At 31.8% G+C, this 24110-nt stretch overlaps 1 protein-coding gene across 4 annotated transcripts in view; it reads left to right on the top strand.

Moving 5' to 3' along the window:
• The window catches only part of LOC126890503 (zinc finger protein 609-like), a 503875-nt gene that overhangs the window by 438626 nt on the left and 41139 nt on the right, over positions 1-24110 (top strand). For 3 of the 4 annotated variants that reach the window (XM_050659489.1, XM_050659487.1, XM_050659488.1), the window contains exons 6-9: positions 7940-8063; positions 14063-14150; positions 14216-14268; positions 19047-19610. In XM_050659489.1, coding sequence (XP_050515446.1) covers positions 7940-8063; positions 14063-14150; positions 14216-14268; positions 19047-19610 — 829 coding nt within the window. Of the gene's footprint in view, positions 1-4552; positions 4991-7939; positions 8064-14062; positions 14151-14215; positions 14269-19046; positions 19611-24110 lie in introns of those variants that run through there. The other variant, XM_050659490.1, reaches the window with a different exon arrangement.

The raw sequence follows: 24110 nt of genomic DNA, 5'->3' as shown, positions 1-24110 counted from the left end.
TTCTTAAACTATAGCCTATAAAAAGTGAAAAAAAACGGTGTATATATCAGGTCTCTATACCTAGTAAAAGCAGAGTTATAGCTAATGAAAAATAGGTTCATATTCGAAAAATTCCAAATAGAATAATTCAATGTGAAATATCCAAATAATGAAGCATTCTTGGGGAAAACACATTACAACTTTTTTAAAGTGTAAAAGCTTTATTTCTGTTTTTATAAAAAAAATTTCTAGCATCAAATGTAAGCAAGTTACGCTCAAAATAAAGTTGGTCCCTTTTGTTTTGGCAAAAAAAATCAGGAAGATCACCCCCATATTAGCAACTTAAATGAAATTAAACGCTACCGCTTCACAAGTTACTTTACTTATGCTGTGTTTATATATGATCTGTAAGTTTCATCGAATTAAAGTGCTTATTTTTGAAAAAATTTGGTTTTAAAGTAAAATTTTTAAAAATTTTAATTTTCAAAATAACATACATGTTAACAAAACATTGTTAGAGATACCAATAGTCTTAAGCAATAAAAAAAAGTCGGCTTTACTTTTCTGAATATTTTGTATTTTTTTGTTTTTCTATAAGACAAAAATTGGTCAAGATTCAGTGTTTCTAAATTTGCACACACGCTTGATAAGTGACTCGTTCAAGCCGTTTTAACTACAGCTCGTTCAAAAACAAGGACTTTGAACTGATCAAACTTACAGATCGTATGATCAATACATACGCGAGTAAAAAACTTGTGAAGTGATAACAATAATTAAGTTCATTTGAAATGCTAATTAGGGGGTGATTTTCCCGATTTCTTACCAAAAAAAGGGACCAACTTTATTTTGAGCGTAACTTGTTTACTTTTGATGCTAAAAATTTTTTTTTAAAAACAAAAATAAGCATTTTTCAAACACTTTTAAAAAAGTTAAATAGAGTTTTCCCCAAATAAGTGCTTCGTTTTTTGGTTACGGCACGTTAAAATATACGATTTGGAATTTGACGAATATGAACCTATTTTTCATTAGCTACAACTGTGCTTCTACTAGGTACAGTGACCTAATATATACACCAAGTTTTTCACTTTTTTACGTGCTATATTTTGATACGAATTTTTTTCCACCAAATACTTACTTTTTGAGTTATTTGCGAAAAACCGTCTGAAAACGTGGTTATTTTGTAGAAAAATTAACATATTAACTCGCAAATAACTCAAAAGTATTAACTTGGTGAAAAACTTTATAGAACAAAAGTTGCTTAGAATTAGTCATTTTATCCATTTCCGGACTTATTTCGAACATATATTTTTCACCCCCAAAAGGGGGTGAAACTCACCCCTAGGACAAAGGCACACATCGGTACAATATCACTTTTTTTCTTTGACTTGTTAGCTACGTGTATGCCAAATTTGATGTCAATCGAAGCAGTTCTTTACAATTTAAGAGATTTTGCAATATTTTACCTTTAAAGAACGTACTACATACAGGGTGAGTTTTTAGTGCGGGATCGGTCGATAACTCCATTATGGTATAAAATATCGAGAAAAGTTATTTAAAAAAAATGTAGGCAATAATATTCTCCACGCTTGGAAAATATGTCCATTTCTACAGGGTGATCAGTAACTGCGTGGTATATCAAACATATAATTTTTTAAATGGGACACCCTATATATTTTGTGATATTTATATTCCCCTCATAATTCTTGTTCATATAATATGTGGTTTTGCATTACTATACAGAGTATTTAACAAGTTATGACCATTTTTATTTCGAAATCACTATGAGATTAACACCCTGTATATAAAGAAGTAATTCGTAGACAATAATTTGTTTTATGTAATAAGATAAACAATGTACTGTAGTTTTTAAATTAAGTCCAACTCACATCATTGACGAATATTTGTATACAGGGTGAACTACAAAACCAAATTACGATTTTCTCTATTTTTTTAAATGGATCACCCTATATTTTATTTTTCGACATTATTATATTTAATATACTCTTTCATTTTTATATAGCATTCCCTATATCTAAACTGATTACTTTCCGAGATATTTTTAGTTTTCTTCAAATTTCGTGAATACATTCAATTTTTATAGTAGAAATCAGTTAGTATTGAGTGATAATTAAACAAAATTATTTTTATTAGATAAATAACTAACACAAAATATAAACCACAGCAATATGCAGTGAATATACCAATAAATGTGATATTAAGAAATTATCATATTTCCCTAATATACAAGAATCGTAAAATTCCTACAAAAAAAAACTTTGTATTGTATATAATAATATAACAAGATTATTTTTATTCAATAAATAACTTACATGAAACATAAATCAAAACAGTATACAACTGATGTAACAGTTTTTAGATTGGTATATCAACAGCATTCTAAGCCAAGAATTTTTTAGTAGAACATTCATTTTTATAAGCACTTTTAAACTACAAAACAAAATTACGATTTTCTCAATTTTTTTTTAATGGATCACCCTATATTTAATTTTTTTTGAAATATTGTATTTATGATACTCTTTCATTTTTATATAGCATCTCATATACCTAAACTTATTAGTTTCTGAGATATTTTTAGTTTTCTTCATTTGCCGGGAATACATTCAATTCTTATAAAATATAAATAACTTAACAAATAAGTATTATGTAATAATACAACAAATATTTTCATTCAATAAATAACTAACAAAAACATAATAAACCATAACAAAATTTAATGAACGTACCAATTAATGTGATGTTAAGGATATAAGTTGAAAATTGTATAAATGTTGAAAATGACCACTTTCAACGTCTATGCAATTTTGTAACCGATATTCAAATCACCGAGCCACATTTTTAACATTTTTGTAAGTCAATATTATTAAAAGCTTCTTTTATTCTATTTTTCATATCATCAAGCGTTGTTGGATGCTTCTGATATACAAGGTTTTTTTATATAGCCCCACTTGAAAAAAATCAATTTTGGAAGAACTGGAGCACCGTCGTATAAAAACCTCAACCGTCAAAAAATGTGGACCAATCACATAATCTCTAACAATATCACCTTAAACATTTATAGGTCACCTAGTTTGAATGTTAACAAAGTAGGGATTTCTTGATGCATATTAATGAATATGAAAATTATATTATTAGATAATAACTGCGGGTAACAATCTGCAATTAGGAATGTGTTACTAAAAACTTCTTGGCTTAGAATGCTGTTGATATAATAATCTAAAAACTATTAAATTAGTTGTATATTGTTTTGATTTATGTTTTGTGTGAGTTGTTTATTAAATAAACATAATCTTGTAATTTTATTATACACAAGATACCTATATTTTTTTGTAGGAATTGTATGATCCTTGTATATTAGGGAAATATGATAATTCCTTAATATCACATTTATTGATACATTCATTGCATATTGCTATGGTTTATATTTTGTGTTAGTTATTTATTGAATAAAAATAATTTTGTTTAATTATCATTCAGCATTAACTTATTTCTGCTAGAAAAATTGAATGTATTCCCGAAAGTTGAAGAAAACTAAAAATATCTCCGAAAGTAATAAGTTTAGATATAGGGATTGCTATATAAAAATGAAAGAGTATAATAAGTACAATATTTTTGAAAAATAAAATATAGGGTGATCCATTTAGAAAAATAGAGAAAATCGTAATTTGGTTTTGTAGTTCACCCTGTATACAAACATTCGTCAATGATTTCAATTGGACTTAATTTAAAAACTACAGTATATTGTTTATCTTATTACATAAAACAAATTATTGTCTATGAATTACTTCTTTATATACAGGGTGTTAATCTCATAGGGATTTCGAGATAAAAATGGTCATAACTTGTTAAATACTCTGTATAGTAATGCAAAACCCAAATTATATGAACAAGAATTATGAGGGGAATATAAATATAAAAAAATATATAGGGTGTCCCATTTAAAAAATTATATGTTTGATATACCACGCTGTTATTGATCACCCTGTAGAAATGGACATATTTTCCAAGCGTGGAGAATATCATTGCCTACATTTTTTCTAAATAACTTTTTTCGATATTCTATACCGTAATGGAATTATCGACCGATCCCGCACTAAAAACTCACCCTGTATATGTATATTGTATTTACAAAACTAAATAATAATTTTGGTTCTTCTTTTACAAGAAATGTTCAGTATAGAAATCAATACACACTAACTATAAATAATATTGATAACTTTCTATTCATAATGAATTTTAAGGTCTTTCTTGTTTAGTAAATGTCGATATCGTCTTACAAAAAGTTATACTTTTTGTCCCAAACATTTTATTTAGGAATTCACCATTGTTTAGAACGGATTTGTCATTGGGCCCGCAATGTTAAAGTAATTACCATTGTAAGTGAAGTAGTAGGCATTTCTATTATTTACATTACAATCTTAATCCTCCCCTAAGTTAATAACTCATTAACGCAGGTAGTTATACTTTCACATTTCACTGGAAATATATTAAAATAATATTTGGCCCATTTGCCATAAATGTAAGCGTCTTCAGAAAATATGTTCAGTATTCATTTGCAATTGTAGTAAGTATGGCTCGGAGGAACGTGTTAAGTGTTGGGCAAAAAGTGGTGATTTTGTGTGAAATCGATCGCGGAAAGAAGCAAAAGGCCATCGCTTCGAAATACAAAATCGCGGAAAGTACTCTATCGACGATCAAGAAACAACGCGATCAGCTCATGAAAACTTTTAATGGTGGTATCGGTAACGGCGGTGCTAAAAAACGGATCAAGCCGTGCACTTTTCAAGACGTAAACGACAGAGTTTTGGAGTGGTTGTCACGATTGGGTACAGATGAAAGAGTATCTGCGAAATCGGTGCGAGAAAAAGCGCTGGATATTGCGAGAAGTTTAGGATATACGGAATTTAACGCAAGCATCGGATGGTTAGAGAAGTTTAAGAAGCGTCACGAGATCCACGATAAGTTATTGGTTCCTACAAAACGAGAAATTCGAGTAAGTACCTTTCGGATTTTTAGTGCAGTCACTGAAGGGGTTGCACCTCCGATTTCGTTGAACCTCCATCGATTTTCATGAAAATTGGTGAGTAATTAGAGGATACTCCAAGGTACAAAGGTGACATAATGCCAACTTGCGATTTTAACCTGGGAGTGGATGCCACCGCTTCTCGGGGGTGAAAATTATTTTATTAAAAATAATACCATAAGTCGATAGAGGGACAAATTATAAGCGAAATTTGTTATATAAAGTTATTAAAATAAATCAACACTTTTTGAGTTATTAAAGACCAAAGATTTTATTTTTTTGTAAAAAAATGCATGTTTTAAATCGGTTTTTCACGTATAAATCAAAAACTATAAGCCTTTACAAAAAAGTTATTACTACTGAAATTGAAGATAATAAAAAATTAAATACATTCCTCACATAAAGAACCAAACTAATGCTAGTTCAAAATGAGTTATTGGCAATTGAATGTGTATTTTTTTCGACGAGTACTCAAATCTAAGTATTCAAGCTTAAATAACGGGAAAACGATGCAATCTATAAAATATTCCTGCTAAACATTTGCCAAATACCTACTTCGGAATACCTATCAAATGAGCTTCAGAACAAGGTAATAGCGTCAAAATTAAGCAAATTATAATGAAAATAAAAGAACCGTTTAGAATTTTTTAGGAAAAAGTGAAAAATAAAACATACGCCATTTCCACAAAAATTAAAATTTATAGTAATCCTTACAAAAACTTCTTTATATTAGCATAAGTAATGTTTTCGATAATTTTGACCGGTTTAGAATGCATATTTTTGAAAAAAAGATATAATTTAAAAAAATCATAATTTTTAAAATTATTGTAATTCTCATATTCTTTTGATAATAACTATAAAAATACTCAATATACGTAAAAAATTATATAGTATTTTTACTACAAAAGCGATATTACGTAGGTCAAACTTTTTGACGTAAGAGAACTGTCAAAACATTAGAATGTGACTTCATTATTGCCATGTTTATAGTAAACATGTTTACAACAAGGTTTACTTATCAACATGTTTATAAACAAGGTTTACTATAAACATGTTTATAATAAACATGGCAATAATGAAAAGTCACATTCTAATGTTTTGACAATTCTCTTACGTCAAAAATTTTGACTTACGTAATATCGCTTTTGTAGTAAAAATACTATATATAACTCAATTTTAGTCTTTTCTGTGCCAAATATTTTACCTGTTTTACTATTTTTATATGGTAAAAAATAACCGAGATAGAAACGTTTAAATCTTAAATTTTGCTGTGGGAACCATGCAACCGGGGTCATTTAACCCTTTTATTTTTAAAAAAGTAAAAGGTTTAAAAGATTCAGTTCAACGTGCTTAAATAGAACTTGAAATTAACTTTCAAACAGGTTTTAGATGAACCTGATGTCTTAAACACGAACGGAGTTATTAAAAAAAAAACAATAACATTTTTTGGAAAAATTTTTAAAAGATAAATTTTGAAAAATTTTGGAGCATAAATTTTAACGCTATCAACATATTCGGGGCTCATTTAATAGATATTTTTAAGTACTTTGACAAATGTTACATAAGTTTATGTTATAAAATGCATCAGTTTCCCGTTATTTCAGCTTGAATACTTAAGAGTTTTTTACTCGCCGAAAAAAATATACATTCAATTACCTATAACTCCCTTTTAGTTAAAATTAAAAGGTTTTTGTAGTAAGGGGTTTATTTGATTTTTTATTAGCTTCAATTTTTGATAATAATAACTTTTTTGTAAAAACTTAAACTTTTTGAGTTATTGATGAAAAATTGGTTAAAAACATGCATTTTTCTCAAGAAAAATTAAAATCTTTGATCTTTAATAACTCAAAAAGTTTTGATTTATTTTAATAACTTTATATAACAAATTTTGCTTGAAATTTGTCCCTCTATCGAATTATAGGGTTATTTTTAATAAAATAATTTTCATCCCCGACAAGGGGTGGCATCCACCCCCAGGGTAAAAGCGCAAGTTGGCACCATGTCACCTTTGTTCCTTGAGATATCCTCTAACCACACACTAATTTTCATGCAACTCGATGGAGGTTCAACGAAATCGGAGGTAATAGCTCATATCCACCTTCAGTGACTCCACTATTCTCTTTTTTACGACTAATGCATCATTAAGAAAATCATCAAAAAGTGGTCGACCAATCCTTAGTAGGAAGTAATATTTCCCTTTTATTTTCTTTCTAGGTGTATTTAGGCGGAATCACAAAATATAAGTCATAAAAATACTCTTTGAACTATTTTTACTGTTGGAAGGTGTTGGAGAAAAACTTTTACTCTGGATGTCTGGGTTAGGCGTTTTTTTTTGGACCAATTACACTATACTACTTCCGTAACTCTGGAACCGTTGATTTTATAACAATTATGTATTGGACCTTCTTTGTTTTAAATTTTATGTAGAAAATTTGTGTATATAACATAATTTAGGCTAAAACATAGTTTTAGAAATATTGACGAAAAACGTAAAAAACTACGAATTTACCGATTTCTCCCCCTCTCCCCCCAAACCCGACGCTCAAAATGGTGTGACTTTGTTCTGAACATTATGTGGACCATTTAGAACAATTTGGTGTTGGAGAATAACTTTCACTTTGGGATGTCTGGGTTATGACATTATTTGGATCAATTTTATTATACTATTTCTATTGATTCTTGAGATGTATTTCCTATTTACTGTTAAAATTTTTAAGAAAATCGATGTACGTTGATGGATTTCTGAGTTAAAACCTTAGTATACTTGTATACTGCACTAATACTTAGTGATGCGGTAAATGATATCGCTCAACCAATTTGATTAGAGTTGCCAGAAACTGAATTAGAATTTTAATTGTTTTTATAAGAATATCTATAAGTATATATTTCCTAAGAAATAACGAATATTTTTTGTTTCAGGACGTGGCTGATGTATGTGTAGGTACTAGTGTTGGTACAATTACTGAACCAGATTGTCTGGGTCCTTGCGAACCGGGAACGAGCGTGACGCTGGAGGGCATCGTCTGGCATGAAACTGAAGGCGGTAAGTTTTTCAAATTGTGTTTAATTTTTGAAATCTATTGAATAAAGTGCTGGTTTGGTTTGGATACGAGATTAATCCTGCACAGGTTGTCAAATTAATGTACCAACAAGCCTGAGATTTTACCAGTTTGCGTAGAAGCAGTTTCTGTCCTTGTGGGATCGGTACTCACCGGAGGGACCGCAGACGTTCGGATACAATTAGCGTCTCTTTGCAAAGACAATGACGCCGACTTTGCAAGGTAACAAGACACTTACTCAACACACACACTACACATTACACCTGAGTTAGTGATAAGTTATACAATTACGTGGCTAAAGGCTAGTTCTAAACCAAGGCCAGAATCAGAGAAAAAAAAGTTATTTATGAAACAGTTCGTGAAGTATGCTTTTTGCGAACGCACGCAATGTTTAGAGCACGAGCGACAGCGGAGCCAGTGCTATACATCGCGTAAGTTCGCAAAAAGTACTTCACACGCACAGTTTCATATAATATTTTATCTACGATAAACGAATAAAAAAACTGTAACTCTTCGTCATTGGAATTCATTTCTGTCCTACAATTTTTAGAACTTTGACATTTAAGAATTCTAACTTCTTTCAAACCAAAAAACTGTCAAAAATTTTGTTGTAATTTATTGCTCACATGTCATCACCATGACAACGCGAAAGTTAAGGATATTTGATTATGTATATGAAAGTGTGCCAAAAACTGTGCGAAAAAGTAAATCCCCATTTAAAATACATTGTTACTTCACGCACACTTTAAATCCTTCACGCACTGCTATCACGTGTGCTACTTTTTTTATAAACAAAATGGCGCCCGAACATCGTGTTTTTCTCAATTTTTGCTCTATTACTCTAAAGATTTTAACTTTACACCAAAAACACCCAAATAAAAATTCACCGTAATTAAATTCTGCATGGAGACGTGTTTTTCCCGATTTACTTCGACAAAAATTTTCCCCGAAAAATGCGGGTTTTTCCAACAAAATCTTTAATTTTCAACTAAAATTTTAGATAAGTAATTGTTTATCAATAATTAAATAACTTGGTAATATAAAAGCTCTTTTCGAATAGATATAATTCCAGAAGGCGATGGAAATTTAATGAACAGTTTAGCAACAATTGAAATGTTAATTAAAAATTTACGGTCGCTATAATAACCACAATAATTATGATACATAAGAATAACTATGATTTTTGTATAAAAATGCACTGTACCTATCTAATGTACTTTACAGAATTGAAATTAGACTATTTAAGCGGCCTCAGGAATATTTTAAAATTATAAACAATTTTTTGGCTTATAAACAAATAGAATATCTTGGAAAATATTAAATTAAATTAAATTAAAAAATGCATTTTCTCGGCTTCCCATGGAGCAATATTCTTCATTCTTTTTTTGTTCCCAAGTAACTCGAGTAGAGCCATCTAACTAACGCATTATTAAATGTCAAACTTGCTTTTGTTTTGTTATAATAAATTAATTTATTTATTATAATAAATTTTTTTAATTTGTTTAAATAAATATTGTTTAAATAATTATACACCTTTCAAATGAGAATATGTGTGTTTTTAACGGTAAAAGGTACACTTGTTGTAAGTTTATCTAAAAAAAGTCTACAACTGGAAAAATATGTAGTTTTCTTTTCATATAAATAAATTAATCTACTATAACAAAACAAAAGCAAGTTTGACATTTAATAATGCGTTAGTTAGATGGCAGTTAGAGTTACTTGGGAACAAAAAAAGAATGAAGAAAATTGCTCCATGTGAAGCCGAGAAAATGCATTTTTTTAACGTATACCGATTTTGAACTTTGAGATTACATTTTCTCCAACCTAATTTTTGATTGGAATTTTGCTATTTTTGGCATTTTTATGTTATGAGTAGTTTTATAAATAATGTATGTTATGAGTATTTTAAAAATATGAAAATTGGTGTGGAGAAAGAGGACAAAAACAAAAAGGTGATGGTTTGAAAATTATGATCCTATTGTTTATATCTTTGCCGTAAATGCCGGTCAACTTTGCCCGGTTGTATCTCGAAAAACCACTCATCACAATTAAACGTTTTTTCTTTTAAAAGAAACATCCTGCCGGTTTTTTTCTAATACCGTTTTTATAATTTAACTTCATTTGATATTTACCGAAATATTCTATTTGTTTATAAGCCAAAAAATTGTTTATAATTTTAAAATATTCCTGAGGCCGCTTAAATAGTCCAATTTCAATTCTGTAAAGTACATTAGATAGGTACAGTGTCTTTTTATACAAAAATCATAGTTATTCTTATGTATCTTAATTATTGTGGTTATAATAGCGACCGTAAATTTTTAATTAACATTTCAATTGTTGCTAAACTGTTCGTTCAGTTTCCATCGGCTTCTGGAATTATAATCTATACGAAAAGGGCTTTTATGTTACCAAGTTATTTATTTATTGATAAACAATTACTACCAAAAACAGCCTATTCTCGGATAATCTGCCCAGACTATTAACCGAAATGGCTGAAAGTTTCAATAATTTCGTCAATAAAAAGTAAATTTTTATCACAAAACGAAAACAATTCGATGTTAATTTGTCAACATCACCAACATTGTTTTCATACAACTAAAGAACGCAATTAAATATACAACACCCTACGAAATGACCTCCTAGTAATTTTTAATACCAACTTTGACCAAGAATACTATGTAATTTGATACAAGAAGAATATAAAGAACAATGTTATTGCTAACCGAAATTCTTGTTATCCGAAGCGGCCTGTCCCCCAATTATTTCACTTAATGGAGGTTTTACTGTATTCATTCCTGACTTATTTTGAACGTACATTTTTTCACCTCTGAGAAGGGGTGAAACTCACCCCCAGGGCAGAAGCACACGTCGCGTCGGCACAACATCCCTTTTTTTCTTTGACATGTTAGCTATGCTAAATTTCATGTGAATCCAAGGGGTTCTTAATAGAGAAAAACCGTGAATAAATGGATTAACACTGGACAAAGGACAAACAGAATTAAAATGATTGTCCGGAGGCTACATTATCGGCTATGATTGGAGATAAAATAGTTCCTGTTCCTGAATCTAACGGAAATATTGGATAAATATGTTACAGATATCACTTGAATATTTCCGTTAAATTCTAATGATCTACAGATCACAAAAATACCGAACTCTAAATGGCGTTATTATAAAATAAATAGAAAGTATCATCTTTCTCTAATATTCGACAATCCGTTAACTTGAGCTTCTTTCTTATTCTTCTTTCAGAAAATATGATATATGTTTAATTGAAATTATGATTTATTCTTATGAATTATAGTAGTTAATACCATACGTTTAGTTTTCGATTAGAGATGGGAAACTGAAGAAATCGCTAAAGTCGACAACATTGCTTATGAGAATGAGTTGGATTGCCACTGTAGAATGAGGAATGAATCGGCGCGAATCAAGCGCATTAGGTGGGCAGCGGGGAAGCAGTGTTGCCATGTATTGGGTGTACTCCTATACCTAATTTAAAAGTAAATACACGATACAAAAATGCCGCTTACAAAATCATTGTTTTCGTTTTTAATCAATCGCTTATATTTTATATATTATCTCTTCTTCTTCTTTTTGTGTAGACATGACTCTGTCAGTTTTTCAATGTGCCTCCAGTAAGTGGTCGTTCCATCGTTTTTGTGGTCTTCCCACTGATCGTCTTCCTATTGAGGAACCGTCTCTGGCCGTCCTTACTACTCTATTTGTTGTCATTCGGATTATGTGGTCGTTCCATTCTACTCTTCTGTTTTTCACCCAGTTATTAATGTTGCCCACCTTGCATCTCCGTCGTATATCTGTACTTCTAGCTCTATCCCATAGTGTCTTACCATCGATTTTTCGAAGTGTTTTCATCTCTGTTATTTCTAGCATTCGTTTTGTCCTTTCTGTATCAGATCGTGTTTCTGCCGCGTATGCGTTGTTTCACATTATAAAGGCGCATTTAAATCAAAGCGAACACGAACGAACGAACGAATTCGTTCGTTAACTTTATTGTATTTGTACAGCGAATCAAGCACGACCGAACGAATTCGTTCGCATTCGCACATGTTCCAACCGATGTCGGTAAGTGAGCGAATTATCAAAGGAAATCGTTGTTCAATGTGGACAGTGGATAGACGGTAGCGAACGAATTCGTTTAGAAGTACTGATTTAATTTATATACAAACATTAGTTTGAGAGGGTTGTTTATTGTGTAGTTGTGAAAACATAATTTTGCAATATGGAATATGCCTATGAAACCCAAAATCGAAGCTATATAAAATAATAAACAGAAAAACTGATGCTTGTTTTAACATTTCTATAGGAATGGGTTATGATGTCTCTGAACTAAAAAAATGAATTAGCTTTTGGCATCATTTAGACGAGAAAGACAAAAAGAGGGTTCGAAGTGGTTTGCTTTTAAAAGCCTAATGCTTGTATTGGATAAATTTCAACCCAGAAACACTAATGAGGTAACCAAATCAAATTAATTGCTAAAATTAATTAAAAGCAAATTTATTTTGATACACCAATTTTACAATTTATTATTTAAACATAATATAGTCATAATATCAAGAGCAAGTAACTTTTTCGAGGAAGAATTTTAAGAAAGCTGGTTCTTTATTATGTTATTTTCTAAGCTCCCTCAAACAGCGTATAATACCTGCTACCTGCTATTTTTGTAAGCTATTATTGTATTAAAATTTACCCAGCAAGAAACACGAAAATAAACTTAAACACAATGTGTGACTGGCACTGGCCGATCTTAAAAACATCTGCGGGCAATATGCACTCCCGATCATCAACGAATGCGAACGTTCGCTTCAATGTAAATGGCCCTACTTTGTAGCGAACGAATGACCAAGCGAACACCTACGAATTCGTTCCTTCGTTCGTTCGTTCGTGTTCGCTTTGATTTAAATGCGCCTTAAGAATTTCGACCGTGCGATGGTTAAAATCTACATAGTGGCTCGAGCAATCATCTGGAATCTTTCTCCCTTCACCGCTTGAAACATTCGGTGAAGGGAGAAAGATTCCATATGATTGCTCGAGCCACTATGTAGATTTTAATCATCACACGGTCGAAATGCTTATAATGTGAACGTTCGCTTAGTCATTATTGGTCTGATCACTGTTTTGTAAATTCTGCCTTTCATTTCTTTTCCGATATTTTTATTTCTCCATATTGTGTCGTTAAGGCAGCCTGCTGTTCTGTTTGCTTTACCTGATCTTCCACTTCGGTTTCGAGCTTTCCGTAGCTAGATAGTGTGATGCCTATATATAAATTTACATTCAAGATGCAGTAGCAATAAACAAACCAAGATACGTTAAATGCTACTAGGAGCACTCCCGAATCATAATTTACAACTTTGGAAATCATGATTTGGAATTTACAATGTATATACATTGTAAATTATGATCCGGGAGTGCTCTTAGTAGTTTAACGTGTCTTGGTTTGTTTATTTCTACTGCATCTTGATTGTAAATTTAGTATAGATATTTAAACTCCATGACTTGGTCTATTATTTGACCCTCCTGCTCTAATTTACCCTTATTAGATATGCTGTTATAACCATGCATTTGTCTTTTTGGGGAAATTAACATGTTAAATTTTCTTGCGGTTATATTAAATTGGTGCAGCATACGTTATAAATCATCTTCACTTTGATATATTAGTATTACGTCGTCTGCGTAGCAGATTATTTTAATAAATACGTTGTTTTTCTCCCATTTGGTATCCTTTTTTTGTTCTCATTTTTTTTATTATTTCATCCATGATCAGGTTGAACAATAGACGACTTTGGGAGTCTCCCTATCTTATCCCATTGTCCTATAAATTGGGTCAGTCAGTTCTTCATCTACTTTTACTTTTATTGTGTAGTTCTGGTAGATATTTTCGATCGTTTTAATTATTTCGACCATTTTAATTATATTATTTCGACGACTAATTTTCAAATAACAAACTTTTATTTTTTTATAGGCGTTCTTGTCGTAAACGTAACGTGGAGAGGGAAAACGTATGTAGGAACTCTTCTAGACTGCACCAGACACGACTGGGCTCCACCAAGGTAAGTTTGATTTTGACGTTGGATGGAAAGTATAACCTTACTAAATTGATGATATTTTGTTGCAGATTCTGTGATTCTCCCACAAGTGACCTAGATAATAGGACACCAAAAGGAAGGGGTAAGTACAGAAGTTCTGTTTTTATTTAACTATTCTGTTAACCGAGGTACAGTAGTACCAAGCGGCGCCGCTAGGAGAACACTCCAATAATGCGTCGCAGATTACTTTAATGAAACGTGGTCATTTTATACTGTATATGTATAACCGGGTAAAAGGTATGACAAAAAAGAAAATAATCGTTTTCGTTTTGATTCAATTCGAGTCTCTTGCCATCCTCTGACACCTGATGTTTCGGAATATATCCCTTTTCAAGAGGGTCTTCGCAAGAATACTGAATTGAGTCTTCTTCTTGCGAAGCCTCTTTGAAAAGGGATATATTCCGAAACATCAGGTGACAGAGGATGGCAAGAGACTCGAATTGAATCAAAACGAAAACGATTATTTTCTTTTTTATTTAGCTGCATTTCGTTTTTTTTTTATCAAGAGATTGTCTTCACTATTACGGTTTTTGTTCCAAATCTCTATCACTATTTCCTTCTAACACTACATCATCAGCATACATTAAGCACAAGAGAATGTTGTGACTGTGTGTGTGGAGAATGGTCTGACCTAACTAGTTTTATAGCCATATAGCTTGTACCAGTGGCGGCTCGCGGCTTTAGGGACAGGGTCGGCAAGGTTTTGTCTCCTCAGATAGGTATGCCATCTAATTAAAAGGCTTCAATTTCATAGAAGATTTTTGGTTTTTGTTTTTTTTTATTTTTATTTTATTTTTTTTGTTTTTTTTTGTAAACCTGTTTATAAATTAACTCTAGTCTATGTTGTTTCGAAGTAGCAAAATGGGTTATAACGTCATTGTAAAATTTATTATTGTTTTGGAGAGGTTTTAAAAGTTTTTTTTTTATCGACATTTGAGACAAGTTTGACATTCTCTCTTGTTTCATGGTGTTTCGACAATACGTTTTGACTTTTTTGAGACAAGAGAAATCCCGTTCATTTGAGGCAGAATTTGCCCACATTTGAGCACAATAATTTATTAAATTCGGGAACAGTTTGTTGTACCTACCTAATGAATTGCAGTATATAAAATTAAACATATTTTGTAACTTATCCCACCTTCCGAAAATATTTAGATCAGCATATAAAACTGTTAATCCATTTTCTTATTTTATTTGAATAAAGAATGATGGATAATTTTTAATGAACTTGTCTAATAGATATTTTGAAAATTCCTTGTAAATAATAATTGAGTTATCCTTCCGCTCAAAAAGGTCCGGAACATTGTTTAAATAATCAAAATGTCAAAAAATTAAGAAAAACTTCGATTTTTTTCTTCGTTTTTTTGATTTTAACTTTTAAAATCACTTCTGAGAAAAGTTACACTGACATAAAAGTTGGGTAACTAAATTTCCTACAATATAGGATTGGTTAAAAATTTTAAAAAGTGTCATCCTTGTTGCAGTTGCAATACAGCAATAATTGCGAAAAAAACATAAAAAATAAGTATTCGCATTTTACGTTTTTCAACCATTTATGCTAACACTTACGACCTTCATATTTTAACCAGCAAACCTTTATGATATAATAAAACAATACTGTAAATTTCATTAAGATCGATTCAAAACATTTTGCAAAATAAATTTTGCAATCTAGCTTTTACAAAAAAAAATTAATTTTTTCAAAATGTTGCAGTACTGACAATAAAGCAGATAGCAAGATGAATTGTTTACATATAGAAAAAAGGTACAGTATTCTTCTATACGTAAAAATAAATTCAACTTGCTGTCTGCTTTATTTTCAGTTCTGCGACATTTTGAAAACATTAATTTTTTTGCGAAAGCTGGATTGCAAAATTTATCTTGCAAAATCTATTGAACCGATCTTAATGAAATTCACAGTATTTTTTTATTATATGATATAGTTTTTCTGGGTAAAATTATGAAGGTCTTAAGTGTAGCATAAACGGTTGAAAAACGTAAAATGCGAATACTTGTTTTTTATGATTTTTTCGCATTTATTGCTATTTTGCAACAAGGGTGACAATTTTTAAAATTTTTAGCTAATCCTTTATTGTAGAAAATTTAATTACGCAACTTTTATGTCAGTGCAACTTTTCTCGACAATGAATACTTTCAAAGTTATAATCAAAAAATGAAGTGATTTGTCTATGTATGAAATTTAATAAAAAAAAATGTTTCATCCGGAAAGCAGATGGGTGCAGGTCGACATTTATTCGGATCTTAGACTGAAACAACTAAGTAACTTTAATCCTGTATTGCATAAGTCAATTATACCATATTACCATGCATGTACACAGTTGATAACCAAGTATTTTTTTCAAATTGTTGGAATTTTGTGGTTGGAATTTTACTTTTAATAATACATAATTACTAGTTCCATAATCTCTCAAATTACTTAGTCATTTGTTGCTGACCTCATTACATTCCTTTATCTAATTTACAACTAAATACTACATTTTTATTAGCTTATGACTTCAAATAAACAAATACACACATTACTCTTAATTGTATTTTCAATTTTATCTATTTCAATTTGTTATTTTCACCAGGAAGGTTATATTGCTGCATTGATTTCTAAATTCAACAATAATTACTATATAATATGTATCTGTAAGTACAGTCAGACTTGTTTTCAATGCACAATGATGCTTTTACCGAAATTTTTTGCAAATTTCGTATAATATGACTACCTTGGTAGGTACTAGTTGGTTGATAAAGCTCGACTCCATGTTTTTGTTACCAACATAATTCAGTCAATTTGTACTCTAGGAGCCCCCTAGTGGGAAAGTTTTGGGGTAGTTCTGATTTACTTTGATTCTACATGTATTTTGGGGTGCTGAATCTGAATATGAGGTTTGCGGACAAAATTTCGTGACGTAGCATTGAACAAATCGCGAAAAAGCGAAAAATTCCTGCTTTTGCCTTTACCCGCTTTTTTAGTAAATGGTCTGTTAACAGAAATTAAAGTACATACTTAAAATTCTCTACAAATATTACTATTTAGTTTTTTTTTCAGACAAACCGTTCTTCGGTCTAAAGTGAGAGTTGAAAATTGACAATTTTTAACGGTCTCTGCAAAACCCACTTTTTACTTTATTTTTTATTAGAATGCTGTCATTTGATAAATTTCTCCTAGTTTTCTGCACAAATAATTAAAAAGAAAAAAAATGTCGAAATTGTACAAATTTAGTATGACAAAAGGTGCGACTCTAATAAAATAAAACTTAAAATATCGTGAATGACTACAAAATAACTTTGTTCTGAAGCTATTTCCTTGTGGCATTTTTATAATCAACTATTTTCAAGGGGAAATAAGCCACAATTTTACCAAAAAAATGATTTAATTAACGTTTCGACGCCCAAGCCGACAACGACACCCGACTTGGGCGTCGAAACGTTAATAAAATCATTTTTTTTGGTAAAATGTGGCTTATTTCCCATTGAAAATAGTTGATTACAAAATAACTTGTGAGATTCTACATACCTCTGTCTCTTTCTTCAGTCTCTGGTATGTCTATGTCAGAGCTGTTTTCTGGGGGCTCAACGTTGTCACATAGTACTTCGCATGATGTGCAAATTGAGGAACAATCGAGGCCTTGGCACCTCTTTTTACATTTACATGAAATATACCGGATTATTGAGTTTGGTGCAGGGTCCAAAGTGGTTGGCACTGGCACCACTGGGACCACTAAGAGTTTTTTCCACCCCCACTCATTTGGATCTTTTTGTTGCTCGTCAGGTGTGTCTTGATATAAGGATAGCCACTGCTGTACCTGATAGTAAACTCTCATTAAATGTTCTCGTGCAGCAGCTTCGGTAGGGGGTAATGAAGCAATGTTAGTCCTATTTTTGTGTGATGAAGATAGGTATTGTCTGTGTCTCAAATCATTCAGACTGGTCTATTTATTTCCATATAGAGCCATGAGAAACATGTTTCCTGCTGTGGCAATCTCATCTTGATTTGGATTAGGGTATTTGAAAGCCTCAATGGTTGGTTGCAAGTCTATGTTATTCTGCAGGACTTTAAGAAATTTCTGTTTCTCTTGATTAAACAATGCAGAAATAGTCTCACAACCACTCATCGCTTGTAGGAATAATATATATATATGGTCCATTACGATTTTCTCAGCAGCCAGATGAGGGTTGCAGAGGCTTTGCAAAACCTTTCGTTTTCCTGGTTTCACAAAAATTCCTTTTTTTTATATTAGGACTCCACAGGCCAATCAAAATGACCAGAAGGTCGATATCTTCCCCCACTACTGTCACATGTTGATTTGACGGTGCCATCTCAAGAGCTGTTGTGATAATTAGGATATCAGCATCCTCCACGGCTTGCTTTGAATCATTTTTTTTTTCAAAATTGGATTTTGCTTAGACCGCTAAAAATTGCCCATTTTCAACTCACACTTTATACCGAACGGCTCGTCCGAAAAAAAACTAAATAGTGGTATTTGTAAAGAATTTTAAGTACTTTAATTTCTGTAAACAGACCATTTACTAAAAGTTAAAAGTTTTCCTGATTTAAGCAAAAAAACAGGAAAAAGCAGAAATTTATAGAACGAAAGAAATGAGAACTACCCCAAAACTTTCCTAGTCAAAAACACAATTTAACTGAATTAACAATATTTCATTCCAATATTACATTTACCGGATTATAGCTTTGTCTTGCTATGGATAGTTCCATAAAGGGGATCGTTTTTGGTAAAGATATTGCTAAAAAGGCTTCTCTCAATTCAACATCTGTATTATTTTTTCGATAGTTTTTTATCTAGCCAATGTTGCACTCAGTTAATCTAAAATCTCATTTTATTTTCGCAGAAACCCGATCATCAGTCCACAGTAAGCTGCGAAATGGTGGCGGTGGGGCCGGTGGCAATGCAGGGGCCAAAGGCAGGCGTGGCGGAGCTGCAAACGGTTCGGGACCGTCCACGGCACCTTCGTCACCGACACCATTCGTTCCACCACGGCCCGATGCAGCGAATAAACGGAAGAGCAGAGCTGGAGAAGAAGAGACAGCTCCCCAACCCGGCGGAGCTGTCAAGAAACCCAAGGCTATACCACCTCCCGTCGTCACGGCACCTCCAGCACCTTGTACGAGCCCTCCTCCGTCGCCAGTGTTACTGGAGTGTCCCGAACCAAATTGCTCGAAAAAGTACAAGCATATCAATGGCTTGAAATATCATCAGTCGCATGCGCACGGTCATGGGTCCGTTGACGACGAAGACACAAAGGATGTGACGTCGATGTCAGAGAATGATGAATCGAACATCGAAGCTCCTAGTCCTAGTATGGTAGCCGTTAAATCACCAGATAAAAGCCAAGAAAGTCCGTTGACACCTCCACAGCAAACCAAGAAAGAAGAACTTCCATTACTTCTAAGAGGTTAGTCTATGCATTAAAAATGAATCTTCAAATTGCATATATTTTTCTAATTCAGAATAGTGTATATTTTTAATAATTGCTATCATAAATAGTACCTCTAAGGGCGTAGGCGCAAAATTTCGCGCCAATGTGTTTTAAATGCATTGATTTTTTTCGAATCCTGAGAAAACTAATAAGTATTTTAGTCGAGGAAATGAAGCATTTTGGCTCGCAATTTTTTCGTCCAGCATGGATTTACTTGAAATTTTCACAGAAGGTAGGGAATAGTCCAAGGATCATTTTCTATATCATGCCGCTGTACGCTAAAACCTTAGGGGTGGTTGCCACCCCATCTCGGGGGTGGGATTTTTTAATTACATTTTAACCATGCAAATCGATCTAAAGAGTGATTCTAAGAAAAAAATGTTTTTTACATTTTCTTCGTAAAACTAATATTTTTCGAGTTATTCGCGCTTAAAAGTAACAGTTTTTCGTCGAAAAAATCGACTTTTAGAGGGTTTTTTGAGAATACCTCGAAAAATACGCATGTAATCAAAAAAACTTCAAATAACAAAATTGTATCTTTTAGTGACATAAACTAAATTCTTTTTTTATTATATCTTTAAGACCAATATAAACCGAGATCCGGCATGTTAAAGGTTAGCTTTTCTCGTCAAATGCATAATTTGAAATATTCAAAGCCAAATAACGGGAAAACTTTACATTTTTCGAGGAAAACTTAAATCATATTTTTTCAAGTATACAATTAATCCTTTCAAAAAATAATAATAAAAAAATTCTAGCATGAAAATAGAGCGACTTATGATCAAACAAAGGTCGGTACCTGCTTTTTTCTACGAAAAAATCAGTGAAAATAACCCCCTAACTACCCTCCTAATTAAAAATTGGTCTTCAACTTTCTGTAATTCCTTGTATATTTGTATTGTCAATACACCCAAGAAGCTTGACCTATTTAAAAGACCTAATTTTAGAAAAATTGGAGTTTAAAGAAAAATAGATTTTTTGCAATTTCGTATTTTTCACCTTTCACTTCAAAATATCTCCAAAAAGTGATATGAAAAAAGTGATAGAAAACTAAATTGTAGCTCTTTTATTGGTTAAAATTATATTGTGCATAGATTTCCATTAGAATGAACAGTTAGCGAGATATAGCTGTTTAAAACCTCTATTTACGAGCAAACACCCCCATTATTCGAGCCCTTTAAACCCACTTCAATTAAAAACTAAGGGATCTAACGGAATTTAATTTACACAGTCTTCTAGCTCTTCAAAAATCCTTACAAAATCATTTTTGAAAAAACTTTTTATCGCCAAAAATGAAGGAGCTATGTTTATAAAACGAATTTTTTTTTCGAAATATTTGAATAGTCCGCTTATGGAACATTTTCAATGCATGTATAATACAACAGAACTGGTTCGTATACTGGAAGATGACTTAAAAACTATTTGTATTTGTACTTCTACATATTTGTAAATTTCTATTTTTGTGTAAATAAATGTTTTTGTAATTCTTTAATTCCACTTTTTTTTCTGTAAAGATCTATTAAATTATCTACTTATAAAAATTGTAATGTTCTTAAGGGTGGTTTTAAGGGTTGAAATATTATGATATTTTGTCCTAAAGCATAAAACAATCATTATTTTTAGCCAATCAAAACCAAATTTTATCCTTATTAAAGGTTACAATATGTTTATATAATTTTTGACAATAAGGGGTAGTTTACACCCCTAAAAATAGTCGACGCCCTTGAGCATGTTATAGAATATGAAGTACAGGGTGAAATGATCCTAATCCCAAATTTTTATGTAAATCGATGCAAGCCGAAACTATTCTTTTAGGATAAGTCAATTTTTTATATATAGCTCCAACAAGGGTGGTTTTAAGGGTTGAATTATTATGATAATATATTTTAAAGCATAAAACAATCAATACGTAACTGATAAGAACTATATGTTGACAATATTAAAGTTTAAAATGTTATTTTATAATTTTTTACAAGTAGTTTTTTTAGGGGTAGTTTTCACCCCTAAAAAAACAAAAGCGTACAACGGCTCAATATAGAAAATGAACTAGAGGGTGAAATGAGCCTAATCCCAAATTTTTGTACAAATCGATGGTGGACGAAAAAATTGCGAGGTTTTGCCATTTTTTCAGCTTCATTTCCTCGACTATTTTTGAAAAATTTAAACGCAGAATGAAAGATTACATTATTACCGAGGGCCGAAATTCCCTTAGAATAACCAAAAAGTTTCTTTTGAATGAGATATTTGAAATTAAAAATCACACTAAATTTTCTCTTTTTTTTTTCACCTCTGTAATTCATTAAAATAAACATTATAGAAGTTTTCCGGGACTTTCGGCCCTCGGTAATAATGCAATCTTTCATTCTGTGTAAATTTTTCAAAAGAGTATCCGTTTTCTCAGGATTCGAAAAAAATGGCGTTTAAAACACATTGGCGCGAAATTTTGCGCCTACGCCCTTAATATATTTCGTACATTTTTTAATTGTGCTTTAATGAAAAACTTATTTTTGGTACTAATTATTCTGGACACAATAGTATATAGTCTATGTGCGCATGGGAAAACGATTAAAAAATCTAAGTCACAATCTGCTAATTTTTTTTCGCTGTTTTTCGCTTTTCTTGGTTTTACTTAAGACGTCTTTGAAAAGGGGAAGAAGCGGACAGTCTAATTGTGTATGACACGTAAATTTCTTACGTTTCGCATTAGACATCACACAAAATGTCATGTTTCACGTCAAATGTCACGTAAAATGTCATTTTCACGTCAAATGTCACGTAAAATATCACCAAATGCACTTTTGAATTCAAGTATCACGTAAAATATCCATAGATATAGTAACACAATAGATTGGGCCAGGTCCTAAAAATAGCGTAACGCGGAGCAGTTCGGGTCAGTGGTCTATCTATCTCTCTCTACCGGCGCTTAGCTTTCTCTCTCTAGCATATGATGGCCGCTGCCTCTGTGTCTGTGTCGTTCCATTACTCCCACCTCTTGGTAGATACGCTCACACTCGCACGACAGACAAAGATAGCTAGACCACTGTACTTGATATTGGCGTTACACCCCGATGCATTGAGTGGCATATCCCTAGCCTGATCTGTTGTTAACATATCTCTGAAAATATCACGTTCCACTTCAATTGACAGGAAAACGTGATTTTCAACGTCTGGTAGTTGGCATAAAACGTGACTGTTATCGTGGTGACTTTTTGGTTGATTTTTCTTCATAATTTTATTGCAAGACCACTCTCTTTTTCAAAAACGTCTCATCATTTATGCCTTTCAAATGTGAAAGCAAAACGTCGAAAATGAGCGGAATGAACCTTAGTTTTTTTAATTATTTGTCCTTAAGAACTACAATGGTTGCCTCCATCAGTGAGGTATTAGACACAGCCTATTTATTGACAATCATACTTATATTGCTTTTTAATAGACTAGTCCTGTCGCCAGGGGGGGTACAACGGCCTCCTGTATTTAGATGGACTTACCCAAGTTTTTATTATGTATTTTGGCCCGTAGAACACGAATTTTTTGGGTAACAGTTGATCCGGATGTCGATAAGATTGTTATAAACAAAGAAGTTGAGGAATTACATAACAGCGATTTCTCGCAAAACAAAACATGTTTTTGTATTTTTTGGACCATTCTAACCAAAAAATGTTCCTACAAGTTTTTTCGTAGGATGCATAGTTTTCGAGATAAACGCGGTTGAACTTTCAAAAAATCGAAAAATTGCAATTTTTGAACCCGAATAACTTTTGATTAAAAAATAAAATAGCAATTCTGCTTACCGCATTTGAAAGTTCAAGTCAAATTCTATCGGTTTCGAATATATACATTGCTAAAAATTTATGTGTTTATTGCTAAAAAAAGCTATAAACACATAGTGTTTACCGTGCCTAATACATGCGTTTACATGCATGCGACGTAGAAATAGCCTCGCTTGCATTTGTACCTACTCTACCTACTCGTTCGATTTTAAATGGGAAATCATTGAAAACATCACTCCAGCACTAGGTGTTTATACTTGTGTTTAACAATAAAATAATAAATTTGTAGCAATGCAAATAACTAAAACCGATATACTTTGGCTTGAACTTTCAAATGCGGTAAGCAGAATTGCTATTTTATTTTTTAATCAAAAGTTATTCGGGTACAAAAATTGCAATTTTTTGATTTTTTGAAAGTTCCACCGCGTTTATCTCGAAAACTATGCTTCTGACGAAAAAATTTGTAGGAACACTTTTTGGTTAGAATGGCCCAAAAAATACAATAACATGTTTTGTTTTGAGAGAAATCGCTGTTATGTAATTCCTCAACTTCTTTGTTTATAACAATCTTATCGACATCCGGATCAACTGTTACCCAAAAAATTCGTGTTCTACGGGTCAAAATACATAAAAAAAACTTGGGTAAGTCCATCTGAATACAGGAGGCCGTTGTACCCCTCCTGGCGACAGGACTAGACAGATAGAT

Source organism: Diabrotica virgifera, chromosome 8 (assembly GCF_917563875.1).
Source record: "Diabrotica virgifera virgifera chromosome 8, PGI_DIABVI_V3a".
NCBI lineage: Eukaryota > Metazoa > Arthropoda > Insecta > Coleoptera > Chrysomelidae > Diabrotica > Diabrotica virgifera.
Note: the sequence above shows the minus strand (reverse complement) of the source record. Positions and strands in the feature narration are given on the sequence as shown.